Source organism: Pseudochaenichthys georgianus, chromosome 23, assembly GCF_902827115.2.
Source record: "Pseudochaenichthys georgianus chromosome 23, fPseGeo1.2, whole genome shotgun sequence".
In the NCBI taxonomy this organism is placed as follows: Eukaryota; Metazoa; Chordata; class Actinopteri; order Perciformes; family Channichthyidae; genus Pseudochaenichthys; species Pseudochaenichthys georgianus.
The window spans coordinates 7,067,781-7,095,116 of NC_047525.1; the positions used below are offsets into that span (position 1 = coordinate 7,067,781).

Consider the following 27,336-nt stretch of genomic DNA (forward strand, 5'->3'; position numbering starts at 1 on the left):
TTTATAGAAAGCAATCAATGAGTTGTACTTCTTTCCTGCCGATAATGTTCTATGACAATGGTTTCTTCTGTTCAACAGCGGTCTGCTGCAGAGTTAGAGTGAGGGCAGCAGAGGGGTCTCGCTGTGTGGCTTCACATAGAGAGCTTCAGCCATCGAGGGGTCCTCTCTTAGCTCCGTGGCATAATTGGCAAACCGCGTGGTGTCATCTTACCTTCTCTTTCAATGCGACTCTTATCCCTCCTCCCCTCCAAAAGGAGTCAGGGTGGAGAGCCAGGGAGTCTTTCTCAGAGGCCGGTTTGGTTTGCTGGAAAAGCTGCTACATACTGAGCTCCATATATCTGGGTCAGGGTCTGCTAATGTAGGTGACAGGGGGATCTGGGGATTACAACCTCTTTATCTGCCTGTGCATAAATCCTGCTTTATCGCCTACACTTCAGCTTGAGCTAATATGATTTGTATTGTCACCAGTTTGCCTGCAGGCGAGCTATATTTGTGTACGTAGACATCAGACCTTCTACCTTTGGAGAATAAAACAGACGGAGTGGGTAAATGCTGAGCTGGTGGTGATACACACCCTAAAAGATCTGTTATTCACTACAACTGATAAACTGTGGTTGTGTCTCATGTTACAGAACATACATGCACATATAACATGTGTCTACATGTGACCACACCTTCTGAGCTTGAGTCTCATAATGCCAGATTTGTTGTGTATATGTGATTGTATCTGTTAAATCATGTATTGTTTTTTTATCATACAATTTCCTCTGTCTGTGATGCAAATAAACTATTATAAAGAACGACCCGTGTCAGACTCCCTCTAACGATCTTCTCTGCAGCAAAGTGCATTGTGGGATAACCCTTGTCAATGCTGGCCTTCTCCAGATGGGCCGAGCAGCTCAGGTTACGCCGCATTTTTCAGTTCCCCTCTATCCCACAGCCCCCTGGCCCCTTTCTCCATCTCTCTCTCTCGCACACGCACACGCACACGCACACACACACACACACACACACACACACACACACACACACACACACACACACACACACACACACACACACACACACACACACACACACACACACACACACACACACACACACACACACACACACACACACACACACACACACACACACACACACACACACACAGAGTTTCCTGGGTGGGGAGAGTCCGGCTGAGACAGTGCTTCATCTGTGTTCTCATGCAGGCTGCAGAGCATTAGTGAAATGAGATTATCAGAGTTCTTACTGTCTGGGCAGGAGGTGGGCAAAGGTGTGAGTTTGAAAGGGGAGGATGCCATTATTAGACCACCAGACTCCATTATGGAGGAGAGTGCTTCCTCAGCAACATGTCTGCTGATGCTCAGGGATGAGCCTGCTATAGGCCAAAGTTTGTGCTATCATTATTGGTCTTTTTTTATAGAAAGTAATGTTAGTTCTTTTGAATGTCCACTGATTCTGTCAGGCCAGTGGGTCAGACGTGGGTCAACAGAAGATGGGATTTGGTGAAGAGTTATGCAGTGACAGATATATAAATATTCTTCTCTGATCAACCATTTATTTAGAGTTTTCTGCGTTATATACTCCAAGTCTCTTTATTATATAATTGTATTTTTACTGAAAGAGAAGGGGTTCAATTACATTGAATTCACAATTTCGACATGGAACCAAATATTCCCTTTCTCTCAAAAATAAGTAAATAAAATATTACCAAAAAATGAACATACTTAAAAGAATATGAAGGAAAAAAAGATAAATACATTACTTAAAGAACAACAAGTTGATGAAAAATGGTTGTCATTAAATAATTGTATATCCCCACTCCTCCTTGCAAAACAAACAAACAAACAAACCAACCAACAAACCCACCCCCACACGTCTCTTTTCACAAAAATCAACCATTTCATTCCTTTGAATGAGGAGGATGCTTTTTGAAGTTGGGACCCAGCACTGTGCCCAGACGAGGGGTGGGAGATTATATCTTGTTAGAGCAAGTGCGGCCCCATGCTGCCAGCAGTTTGTACAAACGTGTGCATTTGGAAGTGTGTGTGCATGTGCAAGTGTGTGCATGTGGAAGTGTGTGTGCATGTGCGAGTGTGTGCATGTGGGAGTGTGTAGGGCCTGGGATGCATGTATTAAGAAACGATTAGTGGAGATTAAAGCCCTGCCCTAGAGTCTGCCTGCACGACTCCAGGCAACAGGAATGACCAACCCCCTCACCCTGCAGAGACCTCTGTGGAGCCGACCACCGGAGCCCTGGTCTCAGGCTGCCCCCCCGGCTGAGGATCAATGGACCTGCCCTCCCTCTGCCCAGTGATCCTCCATCACTGAACACATTCCCCCCAGGACGCAGCACTCACACTGCGGCCGCTGATTGGATGACTTTAATATCATCCAATCAGGTTCAAAGCGAGTCGGACGGATGTGATGATTTGAAGAATGCACTGCGCTGTGCACGGTGATGTAACCTTGACAACAGGCAGTGCAGCCCAGGCTCTGTTAGAGAGGAGTATGATGCCTGGATGTGGGCCTGACGTTTTCGTGATATTTTCCACATAATAAACTATTGCTTCTTTCAAACAATTTCACATATAGAACAATAACCTTGTTCAGTACATTTCCAACATACTATATCATAAACCTTTTTTAAATTCTTCGACATATATTATGACTTATTGTCACATTTTTCACCATACTATACTATAAATGTTTTTAATAAAATGTTCTACATATTATGGTATACTTCTTTTCCAATTTTTTGACTTACTATACATTTTTCAAAAATATTTTGGACCATGATTTATTTTGTATTATGTTGAACATTTTAAGAAAAACATCATAGTATAGCATTATGAAAATTGTAAAAAAATTAGAAAAGCAGATATAGTAAAGTGTCGAAACATTTGAAAAAAATCATAGAAGCTATGTCATAAAAATCATCATAGTATAGTTTGTTGAGAAAGTCATTTTCGTAAAGAAATTTGAAATAAGTAATTGTGTAATATTACATTTCGAAAATAATATGTCAAAAATAACGTTAGAAAACTTCAAAGTAGTATTTATTGTATATAAGTATAGTATTATGACTTTTTTCAACATACCAGACCATTTCTCATTATGGTTTGACATGCTAGGACCTTTTTATACATTTTCTCGATACTTTACAATGATTATTTTCAATATCACTCAATATTGTAGTTCTTAAATATATATGTAAACATTTATTAGACAGTAGTATTCATGTGTTAATAAGAACCATTTTCAAATAAATTCAGTCAATTAAAGTTGAAAACATGTTCTAACAAATCTGAGTTGATAAAAAAATTCTATAATTTATTTCCATAACAAGCTTCAAACATACCCTTCATATTTCCCCTTATTATAAGCATTCTGAAGCTTCTGTTTTAAGATGAGCTGCAACATGTTGGCTGCCTTCTTCTTAAAGCATATTCAAGTATCAAGCATCATTAACCTACATTTGATTGATTTTGCTGACTTATAACTGAACTATTGAGGCAGTATACCTCACCTGTAGAGGGGCCCAGCCCTTCGTATGTTTTACTGCACTTTCTTCAAATGTTCCAACATACTATGGTACTACATTTTTGTTATACTAGATCTTTTTTTTTTTATTAAACACGATAATAAGGTCTTTTTATTCTCCAATGAGTCTGCTGATTCAAACATGATGCAGAGTTCTCTCTTGCTCCAATATAAAACAGTCAGCAAAAAGAATAAAACAACAAGAAAGAATCAAAAGGACCTTTTCATCTGTGTAAATGCAACCTGCTTCAGCATTAATCTGGAGGGAGAGCCTGGTAGATTAAGGCCTGAACGCTTCTCTCTGCAACAGAAGGGCCCGGCTAGCAAATCCCAGGCTTTAAATCAGAGGAGGTTCAGCAGCTTATGATGTAATCATGGCCCTGTCTGTCACGACAGGGGGGGCGCTGTAGAAAGAGTGTGGAAGGTATCGGGCTTTGTAGCAACTCTATCACCACGGGACAAAATGCAGAGAAATGTCATGAGGTATCAATCAATCCATATCAATAGGATACGGCTGTAATAGGCCTAAGGCCTTTTAGTCGCTCATAAATAACTATGAATAAATAAGTAGGGAAGAGCAGGGCCAAGGTCATCGCTTTAAATACAGTTTGATGACTAGACAAAATGCAATCTAAACCAATCACACTCAGCCAACACTATATCCCCCAAATGTCAATGCAATATTTGCTGTTTTCGCTCGGTGCTCAGCTCCTAAAAAACACCCAGGTCCACCCTGCTTGATACTACGCATTCAAACTTCATTTGGTTTCAAAAAAGCATCCTGCATTTCTGTCCTTAATGCAACTGCCTATTTACATATTTACAGTGAGACGAGCATATTAAAATAATTGAACAAAGCAATTTGATTAAATGTGAGAAACAATACATATTTAAGCATTTCATTTACACTTTTATCGTTTGGATGAACATTACTAATAATCATGAGTGAATCTGACTGAAGGGTGAACAGCAGCCATTTTATTACACTTTATTTTTATTATTTATTTTTAAATAGTGGTGAGACTGTTACAGCTGAACCAAACCGAGTCGATTCGTGTAGAGCACTTTTTTGCCGTTTAAAAAAGAAAACCCTTATTCATATTTGCAACACAGATACTGTTGCCAGTGTCAAAGTGTGGCCAGCTTCCTGTGATTTACAAAGTGATGCAGAACACCAAATCCTAAGTGATATACAAGTCCATGTTAAAAAAATAACATCAACCCCTCTCCATGCACTGTGGATAAATGGATTTGGTCGACAAAATGGCTGCTCCAGGAAGTCAGCTTCGCAGTCCAGCAGTACAAAACACTGATGGAAATCCTGAGTCTTCACAAATGTTGGCATGTGCGGGGACTACAGTACAACAGCACAGGGAAAAGCACACAATATGGTATTTCAACATAATATTTCATCTTCTAATGGGAGAAATGTCCATGAGTTCAGACGCTGATCCGAAGCTTTGAAGAAGAATTGAGAATATGATCGAGGATTTGGAAACAGGAGTGAACTCTATGGCACTGAAGTGTAAATGCATCCTAAAATCCAAACGGTCAAGTACCAAGACGACATGTAGATGGAGAACAGTGTGAACACACTGTGGGTGGTTCGGTGGTGGCTTTGCTCCCGGGCTTTTTGGTTCATCATTGTTTTAAGTAAAGGTTAATTGTGAAGAAATAAATACTAAATACTCAACATCACAGATCAAAAAAAACAAAACATGAAGCCGAATGGGAGAAACAATACACCACAAAAGCAATATCTTTACATAGTAAACACATTGATACCTCACTTCCCCTGCAGATGTACATTAAAAAATATATTTGACATTGTACACAGCATCATAGCTGGAAATCAGTAGGATGAGCCAATCAGCACGGAATGCCGATCGGCCGCTCCTACTCTTTCCAGGTTCATCATTGTCACTGTTCCAAGGTCACGACCTCCACGGCCTGACCGTCGAGCGTCACCGTGTTATCGATGCGCGTGGTGACGGGCGCCATGGCGACTTGCACGGCCCGGTTGCCATGGGCGAGGCTGGTCACTACCGTCTGGTACATGCTGACCGGGATCGGGATCTGGACCATACCTGGGGGGGGGGGGGGGGGGGCACAGATGTTAGGGTTTAGACTCACAGCAGCACTGTTAACCTGCCGGTGGGATGGCATGCGAGCAGGGATCAACATCTGTTTTATCCCAGCAGCTGGAATAAGGGATTAAAGAACTAATCATTTTTTAGTCACACGGAACAACTCAATGTTTGATTTTTGTCTGTAAGCAGTAAAGAATCTTGATGAAAGGGTGCAGCAAGGGCCGATGAAGAATCCATTTCACTTCAGAGTTAGACGATAGCAGCAGCCTCTCTCAGAGACCTTTTAGGTTTATTAGATTTACCAGACAGCAATTGGGCGTCAAAGTCAAATGTGAAGATTTGCTCGTTTCTACTATAACTATTATTTATATTCTATTATAAATAATTGAGCATTTCAGTCCTTTATCAGTTAATGTTGAATAGCACTTGCTGCTTCAAGATGTTCAAAGGTTAGGATTTTGAGTTGGTAATAAGTTGGATGAGACCACCCCACGCTGGGCTCTTGAAGCGGGCACACATCCCTAACTGTGACATTTTAAAGACTGATCAAATCATAAAATAAAGTAATAAACAGATTCATTAATAAAGAAATGAAATTGTTGCAGCCTTATGCTAACTTGTTGTAATCTTGCCACTACAGTTTAACTCTGTCCAGGCAGTAGTCTGTGACAGGAGGCAGCCATGTTGCATTTCTGAACAATGGTCCGATTGAACGTTCTTGAGCTTCCACCAGGCCCAGCTGTGTGTGTGTGTGTGTGTGTGTGTGTGCCTGTAGGGATTACTGCTGCATCACGTGGGTCTCGCCCCACCCTGCAAGCTGTCACAGTGTCACAGGGAGGCAGGAAGGTCAGTGTGAGGGGTGGCAGAGGCTAATGTCCGCTCCGTTTACTGTGAGCTCAGACACTGAATGCACCAAACACACATCAACCCTGTCAAGGTAAATATATGATGAGTGCAGGTCTTTTGGTCAGAGCATTCGGCTACCAAGCGCCCTTTCTCTGGAACCAACTTCCTGTTTGTGGGTTGAATACGTACATTTTTAATAAAGCCTAAAGTTAGAGCTGGGTTAAGATGAACCTTCGTTTGTCCTTTGAGTCCTACATGTTATGGTATTTTATTTTGACTGTCTTTTTGTTTTTATTTTATCTCGTTTTATTCATATTTTACGTTCTATCATTACTTTGACCATTTTCTTGTGAATTGAATTATATTTTACACCGTCATGTATGTTTGTTGATCTGTAAAGCCCACTGAGACAAATGTTTTTTGTGATGGAGGGCTATATAAATAAACGTTGATTTGATTATTAGCCGTCCTTCAAGTGTCCCAAAATAAAATCACGCACCTTTTGTTAGGCTAGCTTTCTAGTTATCGGTCCTCTAATGCGGGCCCTCGCTAAGCCCACTCGCTGGTGATTTGCGACAGGGTTAAGATCTGCTGATGCAGGTGATTGTGCTGGCTGTGATTGTGGAGGGGGGGCTTAGGGGAGGGGGCCTGGCACGGTGACATACGGGGCCCGCACAGTGACGGAGTGAAGGGCCTCATCGGGCCACTCCAACACTGTCACTCCGACATTAAGGGTGGTGTGTGTGCATGTATTAGTGTGTGTTTCTGCCTGTGTGAGCGGAGGGTGAACACACAAGCCAATCAGATGTCTGGCTGCTGCACTTCAAACAGACTCTCCACTCCTGGGCAGCACTCCAGTGATTAGCTAAGGTCAATAGTGAGGAGAAGGACTGGCTCCGGCAGCTCCATTAGCTGGTGGAGAGCCGGAGCAGCAAAACGACTCCTTATGGTCCAGGGAGCAATTAGTGCCACAAAGGCTCAGGACATAAACTAAATCACTTGGATCTACAGCAGTGCATACAAATATATCGTTTATGCGATTGTACCTTGGCAAATAAAAAACCCTAAGAGTATAACTTACGCACCAGCACGCACAATGGTCTTGCTTATTTGAAGTGAATATGTCCGCACTGTTTTCGTTGTTTGAGTCTTAATGGTTTATTGAACATATAACTTTGGATAAAAGCATCTGCTAATTGTAATGTAATACGTTCGCATTCTGCGCCATGTTTCAGAAGGGCTGTCTGCTTTGAATAGTCTTTGTGTTTGTGTGCTGCCAGCTGGCCCAATGATAAGTCAATGGACTGATAGTGGAGTGGATCGGCCCCCTAGTGTACCTTGTGTAAGTGTGTGTGTGTGTGTGTGTTTATCCTCCTGTCGGATGGTACCGATTAGAATAAATGGTGAAAGAGAACAAAGATTGACGGATTGATGAGACGTGTGTACTAAATCTTTTGTCTGTTATATTTGCTGGAGATTAGCATTACAAACTGAAGTGTAATAAATCATGTGTTGCATCCCTGCATTGATTTGAAATGAGCATGCTTCAAAGCATTAATTGGCACACAAAAAAGATTTTCATTATTTTGGCTCCAGCAGTTATTGTTACATTTGTGTTAAAATGAGAGATACCATTTTAAACAGCTTTTAAATCACACTGGTCATTTAGCCAGCAATTGACATCTAATTATAACGTTTGTATTCATGCTGAGTGTCCTTTGTATGTATTTGTGTCAAATATGCTACTGACACTTCCAGACTACCTTTAGTGAGTGATCCGATTAGCAGCGTGTCCCCTGGTGTTAATCAGTGACCAGCTGTAGCTTTACATTCCCCCCAGGGTACGGGCGGACATCCAAAAGGCTGTTAATGCTATCCATGAGGATGTGAGGACACACTGGTCCAGTCCCAGTAGCAATGCATCGCCACAGCAAAGGATGCAGTGTGCCTGTGAGGAAGCTAACCATGGGCTCCTGCATCTAACGTACCATTAAAAGAAGGGAAGACACACAAAAAACCCCACGCCATCTGTCACATCAGCACATGGTAGATTAAAGTGCAGCAGCTCAGAGGCTGCAGTGCTACTGCGGGAGATTACACTTGGAGAGGCTCATTAGACATGCCATTGGCTGGGGAACACAGCTAATGTACCAATTAGTACACATGTGAACAACTGAGTTGATGGCATGTGTATTTTACTCTAAGTTTAAAATCCCTTAAATGTGTCGCAATGTGAGACGCAAAAAAGAAAGATGACCGATGACTCAAGAAATCTGAATTTACTGCGCACTAAAAAAGTTAAATATTCAGTGTCTACTATTATTGAAATAGTTGTGGATTAAAGAGAGCATTAGGATTTGAGTAGCTGAAGTTGCTATTAAGAACAGATAGTGTGTGAGAGTAAGGACACTAATAAGGATCCATGGTATTTATACAGCGCTTTTCCTGGTGCCCAAAGACGCTTGGTGATGTAAACACTCCACCAGTGTCACCTAAGCTATAATTAGTGCTATAGACATTTCAAATATATACTTTATATGATAACTATATCATTTGTGTCATTCAAGAGGCCTTTTGCATGTTGATCCTAACGCTATTGATGAACATGTCGTATACCTGTGGCATCTTGGACCCCCGCCAGGGCCCCAACAGCAGCTGCTGTCTCTGCCAGGACAATCTGCCCCCCGCCCTGCAGAGTGGCCTCTGCCAGCGTCGCTACAGCATGGGCTGCTGCCTCGCTGCAACACACACACACACACACACACACACACACACACACACACACACACACACACACACACACACACACACACACACACACACACACACACACACACACACACACACACACACACACACACACACACACACACACACACACACACACACACACACACACACACACACACACACACACACACACACACACACACACACACACACACACACACACACACACACACACACACACACACACACACACACACACCAGATACTGTGAACATGTAAAAACACGGGCATCTTTTTACTGTGCATACAATTTGGAATGAAATGACACACGCAGGATAGATGTTCTGTCGCTGTCGGACACAACGTACACACGCAGTCTGCTCACAAGGGGTTACCACAGAGATGTGGGGTGAAGAGGTAGGAGTGCATGAGCTGTAAGAGGCTTTTCTCGTCTGGCCTTATGGAGAATCTGTTCTCCAAGAGGGGCCAGGTGCCGCGGGTCTCACAAAGCAGTTTTATGAACCAGATCTACGCAGTGGATTTACCAGCAGCCTATTGGAAGAGTTCACGGCTTGGTCTATAATCACATCTGAGACAGAGCTGAGATAAGACAAGAGGAGGCGGAGCCGAGCAGAGACGCATTAATGATGCACTCACACTGGCTCAGAAGAGTGTGGGAGTGGAGTCATGCTACATTGGTAGAAAAAAGGCTTCTCAAACAGCCTTACATGCTGAGCCTTTTTCACAGTGTGTCCTTTTCTGTTGAGTGGGAAACATTTCTATAGGTTGTTGTTCTGACACAAAGGCAGTTAAAAGAGTCAAAGCATGGCAATAAGACGCTTCACTCGTTAGGTCTATAATAAGGCTGGCGTCTGAGGAGTGGAGGGTGCAGGAAGGAGTGTGTATGGGGCAGGTTGGTGAGGCGGCAGGGGGCCTGGTTATGGAAGGCTTTCCGAGTGAGGACGGTGATTTAGAAATGAACGTGTTGAGGGACGGCGAGCCCGTGGAGTTCCTGCCGCAGAGGGGCGATGTGAAGCTGAGCATGGCCCATGCATGTTGGAACTCACGGTGGTGCCAATTTTGGTCACACGGCAAAAAAGAGACAGTGGGAGAACGAGGATCTTAAGTCCCCGTGGAGCTAGGAAGCAGAGACAACATGTTCCAGAGATGCTCTGCACAGGTAAACAGCAGAGGTGGGGGGGGGGGGGACTCAGGTGGAGGCAGGTAACAAGCCCCACGGGGACAAACCCTTACACATTAATGCCTCGACACCACTGCAGGGGAGAACCAGCCAACATGTTTAAATCAAAGCCAGATAAAGATCTTTAATATTTGTAGGATCATGAATATCAAAAATGAGGATGAGGAAGAAGCTACAGGTGTCGGCCGCAGCCAAAGACCCCCCATCTTATTTGATAGATGAGCACACGTCCACCCTGCTCTGTTCTGCGTTGTAATCAGACACTGCAGGCGACTGGCCCTCCCTGGGACATGACTTAAGATCCTGTTCCCACCTGAATACAATCGAGTGGCTGATTTCCCTCAGGAAAACATTACAGAAACAACAACACCCCCACAGCTGAAATCGGGACAATCTATAGGTGCTGTACGTTAGTATACCTTATTAAATAAAACACAAGTTTGAATAGCTATTTTATCTGTAATCCTATTTCAAACTGCACCACCTACATGTAATGCAAAAGGGTAGCCGTTGATTTAATGAATCAGCAAAGGGCCTTAATAATCCAACAGGCTCGTTCATTAGAAGCTACACTGCGATGACGGGTAGTTCCTGGAAACAAGTTTGAAATGCTATGCGTCGTTTCATTTCCAACGGCACCAACTTTGTTTTGTAAAGGAAATTCGATTAGGTCGTTGGCACAAATAAAAGGGGAGGAGTTCATTGAATGAATGTGCTGAGAGCCATTGGAAGCTGAACTACTACGGCAGGTGGTTCCTCTCCAGGCGACGGCCCTGACCGTGGACACACTCTCAGTCTGTTTGCTCTGCTGGCTCCACCACCACCTGTACTCCTGCAGCACTGTGTCAGTGACAGCTGATCACCAGATACAGGTTCATTTCCAATCTTTTAAACTTCAATCACTCCAATGTAATTATGGTTCTCTGGTCTATATCTAAAAGAAATCTTTCAGGCCCAACAAAGTACAAGCCACCTAACATCCACCATCTTATGAGTGGTGACTCTAAAAGCCTTGTTCCCGTCGTCTTGTAAAATAACTTCTTCTCTCCCCCACCCTCACCTGTTCATAGACATAGTGACGGTGGCTCCGGACTGCATTTCGTGGCTGGCGGCGATTGCAGCTTCTGCCAGAGAAGCGACTGCCTGCGTGGCCTCTGAGGACTGAGTGGTCTGAATCGTCATTTCACCACCCTGGAGGGTGGCCCAGTTCTGGTCCACCTGAAAAGGGACAATATATAAAAAGAACACAAAGCAAATAAGTATCTAGAGAGAAGAAAACGATAACGTGAAAACGACCAATGATATCCTCTGGCTGGCTTAGATGCTGTGGTTCTGAACGGACAGCTCTAAATGTTTGCTTCCATGACTCATGCATAAGACAATGAAATAAGAGAGTGGTTGGTTTGACCATTGGTTCTGCAGTCTGTGTGTCGTACTGATCACAACGTGTCATACTGCTGTGCAGGACAAGTGTTGAACATGCGATGCTCTAGTGGTTGCTACCTCTCCGTCAGTCACTGTGGCGTAGTTGACCTGCGCCACCGTCACCCCGGGCAACTCCGAGGCGTCTGCCAGGGTGGCCACTGTGTGCCCCGTGCCGACCTGAGATAGTGGTGCACACAAGAACTTCAATTACTGAATGTGATTTGGAGAAACAAAAAAAAAAATGAAGAACTTTCACGACAAAGAGAGGAAGTCAAATCTACCTGGATGAGCGACACTGTCCCGTCGGGGTTGTTGACGGTCTGTACCACGGTCTGCGAGGGAACCAGGTGAGCGATGCTGGCGTTGGTCAGGTGGTGGTGGTGGTGGTGCTGGGTGGTGGTGGTCGTCGTGATCACATGATCTTCAAAAGCGTACAACAGATCTTCCCGGCCGTGCTGCTTGTAGCAGTTCTTCACGATGGTCCGCAGCGCCTGCGTCCAGGACACCTTGGGAAATGCATGATAACATGGCAAATTATTCTACCGTCTGCATAAAGGACGACAGACATTATAGATTGCAGTTGGTCAGGCAACTCGACTACAAAAAATCATGTTGCATCTCTTGGAATCCGCTTGTTACCCATAGTTACCAACGGGCTGCAGCATCTCCCTGCAAAGACTGATAATGTATGACGCCATAACTTGAACATTTCTCTCACCCTCTGTTTCTGCTCCTCGGTGCGGACGTCACTGCGGACGTTGGCCCATGGGATGTCCTCCGGCCACCACAGTGGTTTGCAGCTCTCCTTCCCCCAGCCAGGCTTCCCCCGGCCCGTCGAGTACTTCAGCATCTCGGGGATGAACGCTCGCAGCTGGGCCTGAGGAGAGAAGCGCAGAGACATGAGACGACGCAGAGCAGAACTCCAAAGTGGAGAGCCGCAGTGTCTCTCCCAGGCTCACGCGCCCTTGAGCAGGAAGCAGGAGGTGAGTATTGATCGGGAAGCTGCTGCTGAGGTGGCCAACGCCTGCAAATAGAAACAGCTTTTCTAAAAGGAGAACAATGCGATCATGTTTGCTAACAGACCAATCTATGGCTGTGGCTCCAGCCTGGTGAGACGCTGAGGGGGGGGGTCCAGCAGTCAACCTGTCCAAGCTAAGGCTCCAGCACACTCAGGTTCTAACAAGGACACGCTGGTCAATATTTGTAGACAAATCAATGTCAAAAACATTAGATTTCTTTTGTGGTCTATTGTTTTTACTATATGGCTGTTTATATTTTTATGAGCTGTGTGATTTTATATTTGATGTATCTCTCTGTACAGCACTTTGGTCTGGAGGTTTTAAGTGCTAAATAAAGTTGGATTGGATTGGATCACTTATACTACTTTATGGAACTGTAGACTCAAGTTATTATTTTATTATTAAAGATTGACTGTATTACTGAGTCCAATATATTGCCATGCTTTAAAGCAGGCGGTTAGAACTAGTTACTTGCTGTTGGATTTAAGAGATTATTTATTTGAGAGTCAAGAACTTCCTATAAAAAATGTGGCCATTATGTATTGTGTCAGATCTACTCTCCCTGTTCTGACTGCTCTGTCAGCAACACTGCACAGAAGGCTCCAGGAGACTGCCATGTGTGAGTGGGGACATCTGATTGGTTGGCTATTGATCACCCAGCAGACGTGCTACATGTGTGGCAGTGAGCGACATGCCACAGCTTCACCGTTTCTAGAACACGCCTGCCCTCACCGACAGGCTGGGGGGTTTAGTGTCCTCAGTGTCCTGGTAATATGCATCACCAGGGGATTATATCGCACAATGAGGCACTGCAGCGTCTGCCTGCCTGACATCACGGGCAAAATGTGGTTACACAGAGAAATAAATCCCCCCCCCCCCCCCCCCCTAGACCACGTATTCCAACTGATAATCACAAACCTTTTGTAAAGGAAGATACGGCAAAGTGGATCCTGATAGAAAACGGATGGACAATACTTAAGCACGCCAGCTTTAGAAAAACACGCATCCGCTCCAGGGGCTTTACTTCAGACGGCACTTTACACCTGACAGAGGAACTTGGATTAACCCCAGAAAGACGGATTTAGTGGCAAAAAGACGCTTGCGTTTTCCACCTGTGGCTTATCCGTGTGTGGATGTATGTGATGCATGCGTGCCGGGCCAGATGGCCTAATTACAGTGGCTCGTGAGTTAAGTGGCGTGTTATGCTCGCACCCACCACCCCGCCCCCCCCCCAATCCTAATCCACCAAGCAATTGTCCAATCAGCATTTAGGAAGGAGCCTATGTCGCCGGGTCCCTGTCCCTAACGAGGCTGGGGGGTAATTATGGGCTCAGGCTGGACCGGGATCACCTGCTGCAGATGCTTCATATACCGGCCTTGCATCACTACACCTCACTTGGGATTTCTTCAGCTTTGTAAGACCTCCTTCAGACGTCTGCATAGTGAACAATGAGCCCTGTCTTTTATGTTTTCATTTGAAAACTTGCTATTTCCAAGGTACATTTTGACGGGACAACATCCTGTCTCCACAACACCCTCACCCTTCCACCTGAGTGAGGCAACAGGTTACTCATGATAATCTCATCCGACAACCTCCAGAAAAACAAGCGCCAACTAACACCCGCCCCCCGAGGACACATCCGCCCCTCGGATTGGCTACCGTCCTCCCAGGGTCGAGGACCGTCTCTTTGGGCCCTGTCATGCTGGCTGCTCTGACGATGATCCAGAGAATGCGTCGGCAGCACTGGGACGGAGGAGTAAACAAGCCAGGTCCCCTCAGAGAGGATGGTGCAAATGTTGCAGTGAAAGGCCTCTAAGTGCAGTCTGCCCTGCACCCCCCCCCCCCCCACTGGTACCGCAGTCTGTCTAGCAAAGGGAGGAGGCTTGGCTTGTTTTCAGATGCGGAAAGTACCTACGCATCAAGAATACAGTCTGACTGAGTTACAAGTCCTCTTCACCGTAAAGTTAAATTAAAGTATTTAAAAGAACGTTCATTAAGTGATGCTGATGGACATCCAGAAACAGCTGACAAAAGGCAGGTGACCTTGATACATGCAGTACCTGGCTAAACTTCAGACATAAGACACAATGTGAGAATGGGACTTGTTGCCAGACGCTGCCCTCTGCTGGGACCGTCCACTCTCCTTTCAGACCAGAATAGATAAGATGTACGATACTTCACTTCCATTCAAATGTTTTAAAATGCTTCGTCTTCTTATTTTGAGGTGAATTGTACACTCTATCAGTGTGCGAAAAAGTACACGTCCCACCGTCCGGGACGTGTTATTTACAATATCGGACAAGTAGATCTTTCAATTGACTTGTCCGGCGGACAAGTGACGTTTTTCGCCCCGATTTATTGACAAATTATTGATACATTCAGTTTACAAAAGGCAGAACTCATTCGCAAATTGTACGTGTCCGACATTGTTCGTTTAGAAGTGTTAGTTTCGGTTCTGCTTGTCGATTCATAAGGAAATGCATCTCGCCGCTTTCTGTACAGTTAGACGGGGACGGGGTGGGAAGTGTAGCACAGTGGCAGGGCTGGGAAGCAAAACTCTGTTCCGAGTAGGAACAAATAACAATTGTCCGGTAGCGGGATTAATAAGAGTTGTGAGGACAGGAGGCGAGGCCGAGCCCCGCGGACCGCAGCTCTCTCTATGCTCCGTATCAGCTGATCGCTGCTCGGTGCCGCTCAGCGTCTCTCTCTCTCTCTCTTTCTACACACAGCGCATCCGCTGCCTGTTTAACAGCCTCATCTTTGTCAAACTTTCTTGTGTTCTTTCTCTAACACGTAATGAAGGTTATTAAGCGTTTTAGCTCCTGTGTTGTTAATATTGACCGCCATTTCCTTTATGAAGTGAAGCAGCCTCCCTGTCTGTGTCCTCGCGCTGTCCTCACATCCCCGGACCCCCAGGCTCGGAGGAGCACAGGGATGTCAGTATTGTTTATAAAGCAGGGTATAGAAAGTACATTATTGTAATGCTATTTATACTATTTATTAACTTTTACAAACAGTGAGTAGCTGGGCAGCTGCAGCATGTGTATTGCAGGACATGTGTAAGCGTGCAAGTGTCTTTGAGTTGTAGAAAAGCTCTAGGCCTATAGGCTATAAATATAATAATAATAATAATAATAATAACTTTATTTGTATAGCACCTTTCATACAGGGGATTGCAGTTCAAAGTGCTTTACATCAGTAAAAAATAAGACATAACATCTGTGTAAAACAAGCAGCAAGAGCAAAGCATAAAGTGGGATAAAATAATTAAAAATAAAAACATGGGGAATAAAACATAGAGAAATAGTGCAATGTCAATCACAGAGAATAAGTGCAGTATAATATTGTAAAATCAGTAAAATGCTTTGGTAAAGAGATAGGTTTTAAGCTGCCTTTTAAAAATGCCTAATGTATTGGCTTCCCTAATATTGTTGGGTAACATGTTCCACAGTTTTGGGGCGTAGTTTACAAAGGCTGCATCACCGATCTTCTTAGGACTCTTTCTGGTGACCTCTAATGGACCTGCATCTGATGATCGCAGTGTTCTGGCAGGTGTGTAGTTCATTAGAGAGTCAGCAATGTAGCTGGGTCCTTGTCCATTTAGAGCTTTGTATATGAGGAGAAGCACCTTCAAATCAATTCTAAAAGTTACAGGAAGCCAGTGTAGAGTAGCTAAGACAGGACTAACGTGTTCCCTCCTTTTGGTATTCGTTAGTAGTCTAGCTGCAGAGTGTTGAATGAGCTGGAGTCTTTGTACATTCTCAAACTGCACCACTTGGAACTAACTAAACAATGCAGAGATTATTTTTATATAATTGTATTCAATAACCGTAAGAAATTAAACAGTATGAAGTGATTTGTAAATAGGAATACAGATGTGACTTAATGTTTTCATAAATATATTTTTCTCCCAGTTTGTCATGGGACTGATTTACCCTCTCAAAGAACCGGAACCGAGAACCGAAAATAACCAGAATCGAAAAGCAGAACCGCAATCGTTAAAATCCAAACGATACCCAACCCTATGTGTGATGCAGTAAAATCTCACTTCTCACTTACGTTAGCGGTGTCGTAAAAACCGTGGGAAAATGTAAAAAATACGATGACGAAGAAGAAGATTCCAGTGGCCCCAATTTTTGTCCATTCTGGACAAGTGAAAAATGTATTCGGACAAGTACATTTCCAAACTCACTTGTCCATGGACAAGTACTCTCTAAAAACTTTTTCTCACACTGCTCTATAGATTATTATGTTCAAATGTTTCATTTCTATTTTTTGTGTTGTGATTGTATTAGTCTTGTCTGTTGTCTTTTTTGTGACTTGATCTGGTTTTGTCATTTTGTTTTTGTGTTTTGACTGTCTTGCTGTTTGTACTAGATGTTAGGACCCCCCCCATAACAACATGGTTCATCTCAAGAGGTTGATCCTAAATAAACAAAGTTCAGTACAAGCACAGACGGTATTGAGCCTGACCTGGGTCATCTTGTCCACAGAGACAGGGATACCATCGATCGTGAGGGGGGGTAGCTCTGAGGCCAGATCTCCTCCAGGGGGGGCGTGTTCAGCCAGAGCGTTCTCCAGATCCTCCAATATCATGCCCTTATACTTCCTCACCTGGAGGACAAACCACAGTGGATCAGTTTGGTACCAGAAGTATTTGCTCGGTGGTGGTTAAATCATCAGGAAGTGAACAGACTGATAAACATCGAACAGAATAGAATTCATAGTGAATAGCTGAAGCTAACACTCACCACATTCTCCAGAGGAGCAGCCCCGAACACCTTGTACACAGGGTTGGGTTTAGAGGGCGAGATACACAGCACTATGGCCTGCTGGCCCACTCTGGTGGTGTACTCATCCAGGGTGGCTCTGAGTTTCCTGTAAACACACACCATGCTTTACCTCCGGTTCACAATACAAGCCCTGAAGCACAACAGCGACTCGAAACACTGATCCCAGGGGCTGAAAGTGACTTCAAGTTAAGATTGACTTTATTGATCCCAATGTGGGTATGATAAAACAAGGCATTGCACATCTACAAAAGTGTAGAAAAATATATATATATATAAAGATATCAAAAAAAGAAAAGAAAACCGAAAAATATATACATATTGACAGTGAAAGATATAAATCAGTAGACGATCAAATACACACTATGAAGAGCCAAATCACATGTAATGTAAAATACTTCTTAGTTATGGTAACTGTTGATGGATAATACAGAGTGCAGTACTAGGACATGTTTCCTGGTGTTCAGGCTCACCTGAGCAGACGGGTCTGCTGCCTCTTGCGGATGGAGGGGTTAGATTCAAAGACATGAGGCCTCTTTCTTTTCTTCCCAGTTGCCACGGCAGCAGCAGCCGCCATGCCTACTGGCCCTGAGAGAGAAAGAGAAAGTTGGACTGTAAGTACAAATAAAGGCTAGAAATCACAAGGAACTAGAATCTGTAGAGTTCTTGAATTCTGTTTAATACTCTCTTGAGCTTATCATCTTCATCTTGAATGTACACGTTCAAATCTTCTTCTTTTTGATTTAACACATTTGATTTGCTATTCCTTTTCAAAAGTAGGCTAGATTTTAAATTGAGCCGAGTTGCCATGGTGGCCCAATGGCATCATTTGGGCCCTTAAAATCTACAAGGGAAAATCAAATAAAGCATTATCAGGAGGCCTTATAGTGGAACAGCCTCCACAAAACAGCCCACTGGCACCCCCTGCTGTTCATTTAAAAGCATTACACCAAACTCAGGCACTATAAATGTGACTCTTGGATAAGGAAAATCCAACATGCAAGATTGCAACATCTACTTGTCTTTCAGACTTCCGTTGGGAAGTGTTGATGGATGTTTCTTATCAAGTTAATCCCACTCTCACTCATTTGGAGGCCCCAGACGCTCTACTTCTCTCTATAGCCCAGTGTAGACATACCTGCTGCAGCCAGGTGCGCAGTGATCTCATCAGTGCCCGCCGAGTTCAGGATGTCCGTGTCATCATAAGGATCATCATCTGGTGAGGACGTTGAGTCTTCGTCAGCGCTCATCATGGACGCTTCGGTATACGTGGTCACATGTACCTGTACACAATGATCCAAGAACCAATGGGTTAAATTAGATTTTTGACTCTTTAGAATAATGGGGCTTCCTGTTTGCCATTAGCCATTCTGCTGATATGCGAATAATTAAATCCACCTATGGGCAGAAATAAATTACCTGAACCTGCTGGATCTGTTGGCTGACGGCACCAGCCTCGATGGTGGTCATGTGTTCTGTCTGGTGAACGACGTTTTCGTCCATTATGGGCCACCTGGTGTACACGGCTGTATCCACGGTACAATGACTGAGGAGAGAGAGAGAGAGGAAAGAGCAGCATAAGATGAGGACAGAGTGTTTTACCCCTACTGTACAAGATGCCTGAGTAATTTCCCTTTATTCATTAATATCAGAGAACTTCTGATGCATAGTATTGCACATACAAAATGAAAACATGTAGTACCAGCTTTCCTCAAATATATATTGCTACCATATGCAAGTATGCTTAAAATCATATCATATAACTCAATTATTCTCATCACAACAAATTAATAGCTAATGACCAAAATATTCAAAGATCATACAAATGAATCCCAACTATTGCATGGTACTTGCATCTGTCAAGACACTGCATGCATTTTGAATAAATAAGTGCATCATAAATGCAAGTCCATGAAAATAAACTCAAGCAATGTAATGCATGTGTGCACAGAATGTATGTTCATAGTCTGTTCAAAGACATCAGTGCACAATACTCATCAGTCTCCTTATTACAGCTCTGAACGTGTGTAAAGTGTGTGGTGCACTGACTGCTGCTCTGCCACTAGAGGGCTTCATACGGCATCAATACTTCCATCAGGAATCCACTGTGATCAATGTGTGAAAATAATGTCTTATAATGTATTAATTTAATATGTATAATATATTAAATAAGGGTTTACAAGAGAATAATGGGCATTACACACATGATACTCGTTAATAGATCATACTTAGCACTCTTAGACATTTACAGTTTAAATTCAGATTCAAAGGGAATAACTGATTGTTTAATATAAGAGCAGGAAGTCATTCAGAATATAAAGTGTTGAAGAGCATCTGTGTGTGGAATGGAAAAAACTGTATGTCTGCCAATATGGGGCTAAACAACACTCATACAATAGGGTTTCACTAAATGTATACATATAATATTATTCTTCACACTTAGAAATGTATGACTTAATCCATACATGGTCAATGTAGACAGGCTTTTGAGAGAAATGTCCACAGGTTCAGTTTACTGGGGATAGCCTGTATACTTGATTCATAGTGGGAAGCTGATATAAAGGTATATGATATTTATTTAAACAGTTCTGTATAATACACCATTGCTTTGTCTTGAGTATTCTTCGACGGGAGTTGTTACACACAAATGCAAAGTTAATAAGCATAAGGAGGGAAAAGATGGCATTTGCAGCAGCCAGACAGGTTTATGGGCATGCAGTATCATCTGTAACATCAACATGGACTGTGTGAATCAATGGGATGATGCACGACTCAACAATAACATTGGCGTTTAACCATATCTAAGGCCGGTAATAAAGTAAAATCCCTATCACATAGTAACTACTCATGACTAACTGTATTAAATAGACATTGTAACTGATCATGCGTTACAGTGCTCTCATGTTAGCCGGCTTGCTTCACATCGACAGCCAAACAGAGCTAAGCTAGCTGTGTCTACATTTGGCTAATAAGCTAGCTAGCTAACCATTTGGCGATGTAGCATCGGTCATCTGAATGGACATTAGCAATAATCGTTAACATCGACAATCTCCCGATGTTCGCACACTGATCACGGATGAATTCAGTGTGCAGTGAAAGGTAACAGATAAACATTGGTAACGCAGCAGCAGCTAGCAGTAAACCCGCGCAATATGAAACAAAACACAGCGCTAAGCAGGCCCAGCGGCCTACGTCTCTATTCTACTCTTTCTCAGCTTCTTGTCGATACGCGCCTACAAAATGATTCCGCACAAAAGCCATATCTGTGTCATAAGTCTGCTGTAGTAAACATCTAAACAATCTGCATCTTTCGCCCCAACGCTGCCGGGTTGATGGTGCGGCTGCGCCGGGGCAGAAATAGATGGAGATTGCGCGGTAGGGCACTAACCTCAGAGCGGCTGCGCTACTTCGGGCCTGCGCGTACAGATGGTACCGAACTGTAATGGACGACAGAGGGGAGTCAGCAGGAAACAGCACTGCACTGATGGTGCCTTCAGGTGCCCTCCCGAGCTGCTATTTTATACATTCACAATGCATACAGTCAGACGTGCATTTCGGAGCGCTTTTAGTAAAAATAACGGCATAAAGCAGCTTTCTAGGAGGTTTTTGTTCATGCATTTGGTTTTATCAAAAATAACACATTGTGCCGATTTTCTTATGACTACTTACGACTTCTACCAGAATTGCCGGAGAACTTGCATGAGAAATATAAACCGTGTTTTGATGACCTTGTATTTTTAACACAAAGTTGCAAATCTCTAGAGAAAGTATGAAACCATTCTGTTGTGAATTACAGATATTTAAAATACAAAAGCAGCATCAACATAAGATAAGGAAAGTATTGTGTTGTCTTTAATACATCCCTAACACAAAGACATATTTTTACATAATGCATTACAACCTTTATATATACAGTCTATGATTACAACATAAAAATGAAAAATAGTAGGCTACAGAGGCTGTAATATATCACATTGTAAACAATTGCTTACAAAGTTTCCATGTTCCTATGAGTTACTCTTCATATTAAGAAACCTAGGCAATCACACATGTGCTTTTTCCGATTATAAAGATTCGTGCCTTGCTATTAAATCCATATCGGTCATTTTTACACCATTGATTGTGAATAATATGTACGATAGTGCTTGAACGCCACACAAGACCTGTCAAACCACGCCCCTTTCTGCCGAAGCTGGCCCCTCAACCATGGATGAGAGCTCAAACATACCGTGTGAGGTAAAGTTATCTTCTTTTAAAGATATACAGTTTATATTATAAACACATACACAAAAACAGACAGTTCACGCTGTCATGTAGCGTTGCTGTTAAGATAGACTCATGTTAATTTTGGAAATAGTCACCAATATGAAGTTAATGTATCTCAACCGAAACAAATGTATTCCAATCAGCAACACCTGTCATTCAGGCACACGGTGCTAATTTCTATGTAGAATTTCCGTTTAAAACATTATTCAAACAAGCAATGTACTAGGACACATTTACTAGAGATATTATTATTATATGTCACTTGTTTGACGCTTTTATCCAAAGCGATTGATTTATACATACTCAATACTGACCGCGGTGCATTTAGTTTTAGGTTGGATACTCGACGGACATTCGCGGACCCTCCAGCAGCGTCAGTTTCCCCTGCTGCTGGCTGTATTACGACGGGGAGATCTTCTACGCGAAACGAGGCGTTCACTTAGGGACCATCAACAAATGAATTTTCAATTACACAAGACATTTTTTCTTTTTAATAAATCGACAGCTTCCCGATCGAGTAAATGTGAAGCAAATCCACGCTAGAGCATGCATTTGTTGAACAAACCTCTTTTTATTACATTGTAATACTTTAAATAAGTTGTATTATTATTTTTGATGGAAATATTAGCTTATTTCTTCAATACCTTCCAGGTCATGTGACCTAATGACTCAAAAATCAGTGCTGGGTCAAATAACTACACTGGCTGAATAGGACACACCTCTTTTTGTTGCATATTAACACTCTAAATATTTTATATTATTATTTTGATGGAAACATTTGCTTATTTCTTCAATACCTTCCAGGTCATGTGACCGATTCACTCAAAATCAATGTTGGGTCAAAGAACTACACTGGCTGCATAGGACACATCTCTTTTTATTGCATTTTAAAACTTGAAATATTTTATATTAATATTTTGATGCAAAAATGAGCCTATTTCTTCAATACCTTCCAGGTCATGTGACCGATTCATTAAAAATCAATGTTGGGTCAAAGAACTACACTGGCTGAATGGGACACACCTCTTTTTATTGCATTGTAACACTCTAAATATTTTTATATTAATATTTTGATGGAAACATTTGCTTATTTCTTCAATACCTTCCAGGTCATGTGACCTAATCACTCAAAATCAATGCTGGGTCAAATAACTACACTGGCTGAATGGGACACACCAATTTGTATTGCATTTTAACACTCTAAATATTTTTATATTAATATTTTTGATGGAAAAATTAGCTTATTTCTTCAATACCTTCCAGGTCATGTGACCGATTCACTCAAAATCAATGCTGGGTCAAAGAACTACACTGGCTGCATAGGACACACCTCTTTTTATTGCATATTAACACTCTAAATATTTTTATATTAATATTTTGATGGAAGAATTAGCTTATTTCTTCAATACCTTCGAGGTCATGTGACCTAATGACTCAAAATCAGTGCTGGGTCAAAGAACTACACTGGCTGCATAGGACACACCTCTTTTTATTGCATATTAACACTCTAAATATTTTTATATTAATATTTTTTGATGGAAATATTAGCTTATTTCTTCAATACCTTCCAGGTTATGTGACCGATTCACTCAAAATCAATATTGGGTCAAATAACTACACTGGCTGCATAGGACACACCACTTATTATTGTATTTTAACTATCTAAATATTTTATATTAATATTTTGATGGAAAAATGAGCCTATTTCTTCAATACCTTCCAGGTCATGTGACCTAATGACTCAAAATCAATGCTGGGTCAAAGAACTACACTTGCTGCATAGGACACACCTCCTTTTATTGCATTTTAATACATTACATATTTTATATTAATATTTTTGATGGAAAAATGAGCAGCGGGTGTGTGGGAGAAGTTTGGAGAAGACATGGAGAAGGACTTTCGGGCGGCACCAAAGTTGTTCTGGAAAACTGTCCGACACCTCAGGAGGGGGAAGCAGGGAACCATCCAAGCTGTGTACAGTAAGGATGGGACGTTGTTGACCTCAACTGATGGAGTGTTGGGGCGTTGGAAGGAACACTTTGAGGAACTCCTGAACCCGACAACTCCGCCCTCTATGTTAGAGGCAGAGCTGGAGTATGACGGGGGATCAACACCAATCTCCCGGGGGGAGGTCACTGAGGTCGTCAAACAACTCCACAGTGGCAAAGCCCCGGGGGTGGAGGAGATACGCCCAGAAATGCTGAAGGCTCTGGGTGTTGAGGGACTGTCATGGTTGACACGTCTCATCAACGTTGCGTGGAAGTCGGAAACAGTACCGAAGGAGTGGCAGACCGGGGTGGTGGTCCCCCTTTTCAAAAAGGGGGATCAGAGGGTGTGTGCCAATCACAGAGGCATCACACTACTCAGCCTCCCCGGGAAAGTTTACTCCAAGGTACTTGAAAGGAGGGTCAGGCCGATTGTCGAACCTCAGATTGAGGAGGAACAATGCGGATTCCGTCCTGGTCGTGGAACGACGGATCAGCTTTTTACTCTCGCAAGGATCCTGGAGGGGGCCTGGGAGTACGCTTATCCGGTCTACATGTGTTTTGTGGACTTGGAGAAGGCGTATGACCGGGTTCCCAGGGAGTTACTGTGGGAGGTGCTGCGGGAGTATGGGGTGAGGGGGTCTCTACTCAGGGCCATCCAATCTCTGTACTCCCAAAGCGAGAGCTGTGTCCGGGTCCTCGGCAGTAAGTCGGACCCATTTCCGGTGAGGGTTGGCCTCCGCCAGGGCTGCGCTTTGTCACCAATCCTGTTTGTAATATACATGGATCGGATTTCGAGGCGTAGTCGTGGGGGTTCTGATGGCTTCATCGGTCTGCGACCTTCAGCACTCACTGGATCGGTTCGCAACCGAGTGTGAAGCGGCTGGGATGAGGATCAGCACCTCCAAATCTGAGGCCATGGTTCTCAGCAGGAAACCGATGGACTGTCCACTCCAAGTAGGGAATGAGTCCTTACCCCAAGTGAAGGAGTTCAAGTATCTCGGGGGCTTGTTCTCGAGTGAGGGAACAATGGAGCGTGAGATGGGCCGGAGAATCGGAGCAGCGGGAGCGGTATTGCAGTCGCTTTACCACACCGTTGTGACGAAAAGGGAGCTGAGCCAGAAGGCAAAGCTCTCTGTCTACCGGGCCATTTTTGTTCCTACCCTCACCTATGGTCATGAAGGATGGGTCATGACCGAAAGAACGAGATCGCGGATACAAGCGGCCGAGATGGGTTTCCTCCGCCGGGTGGCTGGTGTCTCCCTTAGAGATAAGGTGAAAAGTTCGGTCATCAGGGAGGGACTCAGAGTTGAGCCTCCTTCGCGTCGAAAGAAGCCAGTTGAGGTGGTTCGGGCACCTAGTTAGGATGCCACCTGGGCGCTTCCCTAGGGAGGTGTTCCAGGCACGTCCAGCTGGGAAGAGACCAAGGGGTAGACCTAGGACCAGGTGGAGGGATTATATCTCTTCGCTGGCCTGGGAGCGCCTTGGGATCCCCCAGTCAGAGCTGGTTGATGTCGCCAGGGAAAAGAAAGTTTGGGGCTCTCTGCTGGAACTGCTACCCCCGCGACCCGACCACGGATAAGCGGGAGAAGATGGATGGATGGATGGAAAAATGAGCCTATTTCTTCAATACCTTCCAGGTCATGTGACCAATTCGCTCAAAATCAATGTTGGGTTAGGGTTAGGGTTAGGAAAATACACAAGAAGAGGAACAATTTCCAAAGCCTTAACCAGTGGTGTCAGCAATTATTATTACACTATGTTAAGACAGACACCAGAGGAAATAATGGCTGGTAACATAAGCAGAAGCCTCACCAAAGACGTGTTAAAGAAAATATCCTCTGAAGTGAAGAAAAGTGCAAGGCTCCACGATGACATGATGCTTGAACTCATGTTGAATCAAAAAATAATCAAAGAGAGCAGCAGTCATGCATCATCAAAAGGCTATCTTCAGCACCTACAAATTGATCCGTTTGCTGTACATTTATACACAGATGCTGGAATAAAGATATTGACTGAGCACTTGAAAAAGCCAACACCTACGACTCTCTACCTTGATGCCACAGGCAGCGTGATACAGAAAATTCCTGATCAAAATAAGCGGGTCTTGTATTATGCTTTGGTTTTTCCCGGAATGGGTAAGGATAAGCCTCCCTTGCCTGTCACAGAACTGATCACCAACAGCCATCTATTTCCCATTGGCTCATGGAATTTAAAAGAAAGTTGTCTTACATAACAAAAAGAAAGATAGCACAGGTTGAGACAGATTATAGTTGGGCTCTGATAAACAGTGTGCTTCTGTCTTTTAACAGGGAAAATATGTCAGTGTACCTTGACAGAGAATTTGAGATAGTGTCTGGATAAACTGAACTGATTCCTAACTTCACTGTGCTGCATCTGTGCTCTGCTCATATCATGAAGGCTGTGTCACAAGCATTTGGAAAAAAAACTGTAGACAGAGGCACACAGGAATATGCAACATTCTGGTTTGCGTACATCCTGAACTGCACAAGTATGCAGGAAGCCCTTGATGTTTTTTTATCATATGTGTGTTTTTTGATGCAAAGGAGTACACTCATTCGGTGAAACAGAGCTAAATGTACCTCGACGAGTGCATTTTGCAAACTCGGGACTTGAAACTGGAGGAAAGTGGACATGTAATGGGAGAGGAGGAAAGCTAAATGGAAACAAATGCTCATAGCATTATTGGAAAGTCCCCTTTTACACAAGCTTTTCAAGTCAGGCGGGACCAAGCAGAGAGTGACATTCTCTCTGACGATGCTGTTCATGTAAAAAACCACTACCTCTGTCCTGGTGTCATTGATGCACTGTTAAAAAACTACATGGGGATCTTCCCATTGTGGAGTGGTTTGTTGCTTGGGGATCTGTCGCGACATAGAAAAGGTACCTCTAAAAAAGATGGAAGTCATAAAACCAGGGATACCAACTGCCATGTTGAGCTCTGGTTTGGGTTGGTCAAACACTCCATCCTTTTAAAAAAAAAGTACTTGAGACCAGCTGAGTTCGTCTCCAAAATGTATGCCTCAATACAAGGAAGATATATAGAGCACATTGAGCAACACAATCTGCCAATGCATATTCTGGACAAAAACTTTGGACAAACTAGCAGGCCAGATGATGACCACGAGGAACAGTGGAACAAGCGGGAAAGTTCTGCTGGTCACACCAAGTCCAAGTCCAAGTACTTCAATCCACCAAAAACACTACCCAACCCCAAGAGCCCACCTGCCACAAAGGTGAAGAAAAGAAAAGTGGACCAACAGGAAAAAGACGCACAGGGAAATGTTACTATGTTCGAAGTGTGTAAATTGTTCTCCAGCATTTTAATTGTAACAATGGAATAAGTAAATATTGTCAGAAAGTAAAGCATGGTCTAAATTGGTAAAGAGTGAGGTGAAGGACAAAGGACATGA

The 27,336-nt window shown here is 43.4% G+C and overlaps 1 protein-coding gene across 4 annotated transcripts; it reads right to left on the reverse strand.

The window, feature by feature from the left end:
- Positions 1-4,495: 4,495 nt before the first annotated feature.
- nrf1 (nuclear respiratory factor 1) lies at positions 4,496-22,308 on the reverse strand. 4 transcript variants are annotated; one of them, XM_034074839.1, is made up of 12 exons: positions 22,232-22,308; positions 19,071-19,197; positions 18,790-18,934; positions 18,125-18,239; positions 17,613-17,739; positions 17,335-17,475; positions 12,560-12,718; positions 12,123-12,347; positions 11,920-12,042; positions 11,477-11,634; positions 9,102-9,223; positions 4,496-5,636 (listed from the first exon to the last, which is right to left on the reverse strand). In XM_034074839.1, the coding sequence occupies exons 2-12, from the start codon at positions 19,152-19,154 to the stop codon at positions 5,470-5,472; spliced, it is 1,566 nt and encodes a 521-aa protein (XP_033930730.1). In that variant the 5' UTR covers positions 19,155-19,197; positions 22,232-22,308; the 3' UTR covers positions 4,496-5,469. The 4 variants fall into 4 exon arrangements, with proteins under 4 accessions (XP_033930730.1, XP_033930731.1, XP_033930732.1 ...); XM_034074840.2 differs by having other exon boundaries at positions 22,221-22,293; XM_034074841.1 differs by lacking the exon at positions 22,232-22,308 and adding an exon at positions 21,040-21,122 and having other exon boundaries at positions 11,920-12,018.
- Positions 22,309-27,336: the final 5,028 nt, after the last annotated feature.